The sequence below is a fragment of the Coenobita brevimanus genome, chromosome 44 (assembly GCF_032717465.1).
Source record: "Coenobita brevimanus isolate Jiangsu-jjx chromosome 44, ASM3271746v2, whole genome shotgun sequence".
In the NCBI taxonomy this organism is placed as follows: domain Eukaryota; kingdom Metazoa; phylum Arthropoda; class Malacostraca; order Decapoda; family Coenobitidae; genus Coenobita; species Coenobita brevimanus.
This window is the reverse complement of record NC_136997.1, coordinates 50456277-50465073: the sequence shown is the minus strand read 5'-3', so window position 1 is coordinate 50465073 and position 8797 is coordinate 50456277. Positions and strand designations below refer to the sequence as shown.

Sequence of the window (8797 nt, the reverse complement as noted above, 5' to 3'; positions counted from 1 at the left end):
TGAACGAAAGATTTCTTTGCCTTCAAAACAGGGCTGCACGTATAATAATTCTAAAGTATTATCTTCATCACAGCACCTATAAATGTGTTGTAATATTAATGTAATTTTTTTTTTTATATATTTCAGTGACTACTAATTGTTCTTGTGTATTAAGCAATCATCATCGCAATATCTCTACCTGCACAGTATTGTCACAGTATCTGCTAACATTACAGTATATAAGTTTGCAGTATTAGCTATCTTTATCACAATACCCATATATCCCTTATATGTCTTACAACATTCTAATGAGTGCTGCTAACACTATACAGTACTAGAGTATGAAGTTAGTTTTATCACAGTAACAATACATGTGTTAAAATATTATACAGTATTTCTTTCGCTATTACATTACTCTGTAACTTATATCTCCATCCTCTACAAAATAAGTAGCAATACCCAAAGGTCTAATTAATCTGCTCCTAAGCACTGTTTCTCTATATGTTTCAGTATGTCTAAAATACCCTACAGTACATTTTAACACAGAATTACATTGAGCCACATCTTACACCCTTGCACACCACCCCATATGCCCTCATTCTATCACTATAACCTGCAACCCTACCCCATCCACATGTATTTAATGGCTATACCTAACCCAAATCAGCAACCTATCAGGTAACCAAACTTATCCTAACCTAAGAACTTCTCCAACCCTACACGGCACCTCTTCACATCCACCTATGCTTAGCCATAATCTCCTTTATTCCTCATCCCGGCATCTCAGTCCTCTCCCTACTTCATCCACATATACTTAAGCTAACCTTATGACCTAACCTAGCTAAATCTGACCTAGTCTAAGAATTCTCCATCCCTGCACCTCACTCTTTAACCTCTACCCGCCACTTAGTTGTAATCTCCTCAATCTTATTCCTCAATATGGCATCCCAGTCTTCTCCCTGCCTCATCCACATACACCTGGTGGGTAGGGAGTCCAGGTGATGTAGAAGCTCCATCTTGGCACCTATACCAGCCTCAGTAACAGCCTCGGGGAACTTGTCTGGAGAAGCTGTGGCCAAACATCCTCTTGGAACTGACCCAGGACCTCTGTAATGGGAAGAAGAAGGGTACTACAGCAGTAAGTACTTCACTGACACTATCTATTGTCTCTAATATACTCTCTATGTATAGTAATTCATCCTCTTCCAGCACAAACATCCAGTTCAAGATTAATATTTAAGGTGCTTTATTATGAACGATGATCACTGTAAACAAAAAATGCTAAAATATCTGACAACGTTCAACCATTAGAGCTGATGTCTATCCATAATTTTGTCGGTATGAGTAAATGCCCATTGTACAGGATGACCATAAACTTTGGAAACACTGGGAAGTCTAATCTACCCTAACCTAACCAAACCAAGCATAACCTGAATGAGTGCTCTGACCAACACACTGAGCAAGACTAAGCACATTTTAAACATATGCTGTATTGGACAAAAAGAATTTAAATACAGAAGCAGCCTAGTGGTGGGCCCCTATGTTCCAGACTGGGCAATAAAGGAGGATGGCAAATGTGTAAAAACTTTTTTTTTGAACTGGCTACTTCATGGCTACCCTTACGTCCAGCTTTGTGAGAAGCAAGAGGAGAGGGATGATGAACATGACAATAACAGTGACAATAATAATGATGATGATGAACACTAACCTGTGGTAGTGGTATGCAGCAGCAATAGCAGTGTGAGGACAAACAACATATTCGTTCTCCTTGTAAATGCGCCTCATTGTCTCTTTTATCGTTGTATCATCAACTACAAATGTCTCTGTAAGGAAAATGTCATCATTTCAGTGGAAAATCAGCAAGGACTACTTCATTAACCCTGGCCCTATAATTCTTTTTTTTTTTCATAGAGAGAGATGCCTTCATATGGTGGCATCAATATACCTGGATGGCTCCACTGCCTGGTTATGTAAACATCCCTCCCTATCCCCTGAGTAGACAATGGTGGAATGCAGAAGGGCGGCTTCAGTCTTCGTCCAGTGGGTTCACATTCAGATGAGCCTAGGATTACAACTACTACTAACTACTATCCATATTACAAGAGCCTCCAGATGGAGAAATTAATGAAGGCTATATCTAACCTCTCAAGTCCGAAAAATCTCTCTCAGAACAAATAAAACATTCTGAAAGGTGCACAAAATGAATATGAACCTCTCTGACTGAAGATTTTAACAGTCCACTGGAATTAAGCAAGGAAATACTTCATTAACCATTATCAGTCCATCATCCTAATCCTGCAAAGGACTTGTAGTAGCATCAGTGTTATCTTCTTCATTTTTCTTTGCTAACAAAACTACACAGTCACTGAATTATCCTGCAAGAGTGTACAACTATTTATCTGACCTTGATAGTCATTCATTTTTTCAAAAGATGCTGGCTGCATCAACAGACACAAATTCAGCAACAGTGAAAAAAAAAAAAAAACTGAACTGGGTCATATTTTCACAAAACGAGTGATTTAAACGGAACAAGATCCCTCAAACTACAAGGAGTGTCATTTAAGAATAACTTTAAATTCATTTATATCATAAACTGATACATTCAAATTATTTTCCTCTTCCTCTCTGGACCCTGACTTACCCCATGTGTTGGTGGGAAAAGAAGTTTGGATGCTGATGATGCTGATGATAATGACAATGACAGGGATGATGAGGATGACAATGATGATGATGACAATGATGATGATGATGATGATGATGATGATGATGATGATGAGGATGAGCAAGAAAGGATTAATTTACTTATCACAATCCCATCTCAGTCCACATACTAACCCATGATGACCTTCTTCAGTGCATCCATAATATCACTGGGCAGCTGCACCTTCTTCTCCTGCTGAAACTCCTCCATGATGCTCCTCACCCGAGCCCCAGATGCCTCACTGAACAGGTGTAGTAGACGCTCCAGATTATATGCCATCTGAAAGGCAGTTTATTTTTAACCCAGTCTGTCTACGCTGTAGCTTTTATTTAATTCTCGTTGATATATACTGTACTGTATTTTCTTTTTCTAAATAAGGGAGACAGTAGTTAAGTATTAAAGAATGTATGTATGTCAGGATTCTGGGGGCTTGAATGATGACTGAATGGAAGTGTGGCCCATTGGACTGGGCAAACCTGGGTTGTCTGAATGTTGCTACTCCTCACCCTGCCCTAGGGTGGGAAAGGAGGTCCGGACGATGATGATAATAATGATGATGACGATGATGGTGTGAGGATAAAGTTACCTGGAGGTATTTCTGTCATGGCTACCCTGTTTGGTTTTTCTGAATCTGTAACTGCTTACTACTGAAACAACTGACCAAAATTTGCATCATTGTCATCAATTCCACCAACATCCTAAGCCTAATTCTCAAAAAAGAGATGGGATGAGGTAGGGACCCACAGAGAAGGAGAGCAAAAAAAGAGAATTAATGAACTGAATGACCAGTGAAATGGCCCACACAATCATTCAGATATTACTTAACACTCTCAAATCCTTACTTCATCTCACAGGCAAAACTGTCTGCATATATTTTGCAATTTTCTTTATAGATATATTTCATAAACACCTGTGAGGTAATCATTCCATCAACTAACAAGTTAAGAAATTGTGTCAAACCCTTTGTCAAAATTCTTCTCTGCACATAATTCATCCATCCATTCTGAGCCTATCAGTTCCAAAGCTTCCTCATCTTCCATACTCACTTTCTCTGCACTCACTTACCATACAAAACTTCACATGATACATTTTATACAGTACATAAAGCACAGTACAAGGCATATGGAGGCGATTTGTTTCTGGCCACTGCCACCCCTTATGGGATTAAGGTGTCTGGCTATAGACAGATAGACAGATAGAGACAGACATCAAGAGTATCCACATCTAACCTGGATATCCATGGCTGGTGCTAGAGACATCACCACATTTCCCTTAACAGACATATCCCCAGATGAAAGTGTCCTGGCAACGATATCATTTGTGTTTACTGTTGCTACTAACTTGATTGGTACACCCATTCTGCGAGCAATGCAACCAGCTGTAAAAAATAATAAAATAAAAAATCTACAAAATAATGACATCTAATTATAACATCCACCTAATATTATCATCATTATCATCACAATCTTCCCCCTCCTGGCATGAAGTGATATGTGCCTGAGAGCTAGCACTGAACACAGCAAGATGGAGGACTGTTACTGGGTGAACCTTAGATTTACAAGTATTACTACTGAGTGGGTACAAAAGAGAGCAAGGTGGAGGGCAGCTATCAAGTACACCTTAGCTATAGAAATATTACTACATTTCTTTCATCTTAACTTAGGCCAGACTCTCATCGTTTTATGGCTTATTTGACATAGCTCAGTGGCAAAAAATGACAAAGCTATAGCTGTACATCCTTTCCAAAGTGCTTCTTCAAGTTAGCATCATACCCATGTTATTTTATTGTTACAGAAAGGCATTCAAGACAGAGACATAGTAATTTTTGGTCACAGTAAAAAGAGAATAGAGTTGTTACACAATGAAGCAAGATGAAGGAGTGTTCTCAGGTGAATCTATGTGACCCTCACTACATGGAAAACAGACCTAAAACCAAAAATGATGTTGATCAAACCTGTTATGTTGCCAGCAGCTCCAGTGGGCACAACCAACTCTACTGGCTCCCCAACACTCTTGCACAGTTGGTAGTAGCAGAACAAGTAGTGACCAATCTGCAGACAGAAAGCCAATTTAAAATAAATGATAAATGTGTCACCTTTCACTACAATATAAAAAGTAAATGATTAATGATTCAGTTATTACCGGATACCCGACACTCTTGCACAACTGGCTGTAACAATAAAAGTTGTGACCAATCTGGGTACAAAAGACAATATAAGGAAAATGATAAATGATTTACTTTTCTAACTGTTCCAGCTCCTTAATACACTCTTAGAGCTGGTAGTAATAGTAGCCACCTATACTCTACCTAAGAAGTAAAACATAAGCAAAACTTTTCCAAAATAAACCATTACGGAAGAGATGCCATGAAGCCTTCTATGTCACATATGAAACAGCTTTGAACAGGACAGCACCAACCTGCACCAGGATGCGTCCCCAGTTGATGGAGTTGATGGAGATGAGGCTATGAGTCGAGACATACGCTGAGTCACTGAAGCTTCTCTTTATTGGCTCATCTAAGTCATCAGAAGTACCCTCCACTGAAAGAAAATCAGATATGAGTTAGAAAACATAAGAACCTGGTCAGAAAGGTAATTCATGCACTATCAGCAGAATACAAAAGAAAATCATAATCATCATCATCAATATTCTAACAGTATGCCCAGTGATGTGGTCCAAATACGCCTTCAAAATTCTGTTTCATATGCAAAACCATCAAATCATATATATTTTCTTTATATTGTCTTCACATGCACCTGCTGAATGGTAATACTGTTTACCTATCAATCTATCTATCAGTATATATCTATCTACAGCCAGACACCTTAATCCTGAAATAGGTAACCACAAACAAATTACCAGCATGTCATCCTGTCTCCCACCATCAGGCTCCATTCCCTCTCCATCTCATACACACCTTACTCATATACCTCTCCACCCCATCCTACTATAATATCTCATTCTAAGTATCCCCCTTCCCCTGTAGACTCACCACAGTATACATGCACATTATCCTCAATCACAGTGGTCATCTGCAGCTCCTGAGTGCGTGTGCAGTGACCATGAGGCAGCAAAACTATGATGTCTGAGTTTGTAGCACCTCGCACACTCTCTATTGCTGAACTGCCAGTGTCTCCTGATGTTCCTGAAAAAGAATAAAATGGTATTAAAATGGTATCTTCTGAAATGTCTGCCAAGGTGTACTTCCAGGAACCAAATCTCTCTACTCTTCCCCATGCCAACTGTAGCAGGGGAGCATTGGTTCACTGCATGGAACAATCCTGAAGGGGCAGTTGCTTGCCTGCTGTTGATAGGTCTGCTAAGTCAGATTGACCAGGGTTACTTAATAACAACAACAACACAACTACATTCTATTCCACCAAGGTAGGCTGAATTGGAGCTGGTCTAGGAGAAAAAAAACTCTTAAATTCAAACCAGTCTAAGGTAGGGGTTGGCAATTGTAGAGGGCTTATGACATTAATAAAAACAATGAAATAAAAAATAAAAGCTCTAGGTACTTATTGGTGGCAAACTAATGGTGCTGGATTTACATGACAACCAGTATAAGTGTTAACTGCCATCAACTGGTGAAAAAGAACTTACAAAATCATGCATATCCAAGACCTGCAAAAACATCAGCGTAAATGTGAATGCATGTGTTTCTAACATTATAGTCAAATGTATTCTGATTTCTGGCTCACCAACAAGAATGGTAATGTGTTCCTGGCTCTTCCTGAGGTAATAATTAAGAAGAGCAGCCACCACAGACAGTGCCAGATCCTTGAAGGCCAATGTAGGTCCATGGAAGAGTTCAGCAATACTGAGACCACCAGCAAGATGTTTCATCTTTACAACCTCTGGCACTGAGAATCTACCCATACTGGATGTGATTAGTTCTGTGAAGAATAAACAATTTTAGTAGTAGCAGTAGCAGTAGTAGCACCTGCAACCATAGGCTCATATAAAATGTGAACCAAGTGGACTGCAGGCTGAAGTTGCCCTCATCCTGCAGGCTGCTGTAGTTCTTTTAGCATATAGGGAGCAAAGTGAGGGATGTTTGTACAACCAGGCAGCTAAGCCACCCAGTTACATCAGCGCCACCACGTGAAGGCATCCCTCTGCAGCACCCCAATCACTGGTAATATACAGTATTGATGGAAAAAAGAAAAATATAAACACATCATCACCATCTTCATCATCATGCTATCTTAACATCATCATCATCATCATCATCATCATCATCATCTACTACTACTCTCAAAGACTCCTCCTCCTCCTCCTCATTATTTCTCACCAGTACACAAAGGTAACTAGAATAAAATAAAACAGGCAACATCGTAGTGAAGTTGCAAAAAATATTATCTATACATATATTAGCACTCACCCTTTAGGTCGTCATCTGGTATCTCCTTCTGGGCTATGAACCTCCGAGCAACTTCAAACACCAGTTCAGGATAGGAAAGGGAAGCTAAGTTGTTCAGTTCTTGAGGAGTGAGGTGGGGTATTGCCTCAGGCATGTACAGACCCTCATCTTTGGCATAACCTGAGGAATGGATAGCATAAGGACACTATATATATACAGTACAGTACATCATACGTATGGTAAGAGGTCCTACAATGACAAGAAAGTGAACGTGAAATATTGTAGTACTGCTGCTACTACTATTACTACCAACAATAATAGACTGTGTAGGAGTACATGGCATATGGTTCAGTAAATCTACACCACAGTCCCTCCATTTATTACCTGCCTTCTTATAAAGGAGAGGGACACCATCATGAAGTGAACTGATATAGCCAGGCAGTGGTGATACAAACATCTGTCAGTTACCTCCCTATTCTCCAAAAGGAGGATGGTGGACTGCAGGGAGCAGGCAACTTCAGTCTGCAGTCTGTCAGGTTCACATTTAGATAAGCCTGGGGTTGTAACTACAAGGTCAGGTTTGTTTATTTATTCAGATCTGTTAAAGCCATCTCACATTTGGGCTATTAAGATTATTTGAGAATACAGTGCCACATTATCAAATTTATTTATATAGGACAAAAATCAATCACAACATCCACTGATTCACATTAAAAGCTATCAAATAAACAGATTTCATGTCCAAAATCATTATGGAGGAGTTAGTAAATACGGTATTACCATGGCACTGACCTGCAAACAGAACATCCCTGAAGGAAAGGCCAGACTCCCCACCACGAGTACTGCAGTATTTCATCTTGTTTAATCTATAGTATCTCTCTTCTCCCTTATACTTTCTTTGTCTTTGTTTCCTCCCTTCCTTTCCTCCCTTTTCCTCCTTTTTTTTTTTTTTATCTTCCTCTTTCTACATATAACACCTATCTGAAAGCAAGAAAACAAATTGAAACGAGGAAGTGAAGGAATAAGACTAATTACTGCAGGGGAATGTATACGAGTGAGGTGCAGGTGGGGGGAGGGAGATGGAGACCGAGGATGATATGTATGACTAGGGATGGGGAGATGAGAACTGAGAATGAGATAATAACAAGGAGAGTGTATGTGAGTGAGGTGGAGCAAGGAAGGAGAAGGAAACAGCGAAGGAGACCAGGGATGAGATGGAAGGATCGGGTGGAGAGGTACCGTATGAGAGATGGGGTGTGGGCTAAAGAGAGGGCAGCCAGATGGCAAAGGACAGGGTGATATGGAGGCGTTTCTTTTGCGATCACTCCTTACAGAATCAAGTCTTCTGAAGACAGATAGATAGGCAGACAGATAGAGAGAATTCACATAATCTCTCCGAGTACAACAAACTCATGACTCTTCTCCTTCTTTAGTATTGTTTTGGTGTAGGAGGTCTGAGGGCCGAAGGGATAGACTGCTCTCTTCATAGCACCTTTTCTTTAATGACTTATTTTGCCTATTACACCTTATGTTGTGTTATGTATAGTCTTTCAATCTCGACATATAGTTCACTGATTTTAACTGGGCGGATATTTTTCCTGTTTGCATCTAATTTTACGTAGATCGACGGTAAATAAGCCTCAGCATCCTTTCATAGCACTTCTTCGTGACTAGCTCAATATTCTACCATTAATTAATTATTACAGCTCAGCAGCGAAGATGGAGAGATGGCAATTTTACTCCTAGTTTAAGTA

The 8797-nt window shown here is 39.7% G+C and overlaps 1 protein-coding gene across 1 annotated transcript; it reads right to left on the bottom strand.

The window, feature by feature from the left end:
• Positions 1-747: 747 nt before the first annotated feature.
• Positions 748-7916, bottom strand: LOC145398167 (threonine synthase-like 2). The gene is made up of 10 exons (XM_080271116.1): positions 7836-7916; positions 7065-7223; positions 6382-6576; positions 5673-5825; positions 5099-5220; positions 4635-4731; positions 3910-4058; positions 2815-2959; positions 1688-1802; positions 748-1086 (listed from the first exon to the last, which is right to left on the bottom strand). The coding sequence occupies exons 1-10, from the start codon at positions 7897-7899 to the stop codon at positions 861-863; spliced, it is 1425 nt and encodes a 474-aa protein (XP_080127242.1). The 5' UTR covers positions 7900-7916; the 3' UTR covers positions 748-860.
• Positions 7917-8797: the final 881 nt, after the last annotated feature.

Excerpts from the sequence above, each read along its gene's own strand:
- LOC145398167 (XM_080271116.1), bottom strand. The coding sequence starts at position 7,899 with ATGAAATACTGCAGTACTCGTGGTGGGGAGTCTGGCCTTTCCTTCAGG. Across the intron at positions 7,224-7,835 it reads CAGGGATGTTCTGTTTGCAG|GTTATGCCAAAGATGAGGGT; the intron begins GTCAGTGCCATG and ends TCCATTCCTCAG. Across the intron at positions 4,732-5,098 it reads GGGGACGCATCCTGGTGCAG|ATTGGTCACTACTTGTTCTG; the intron begins GTTGGTGCTGTC and ends TTCTGTCTGCAG.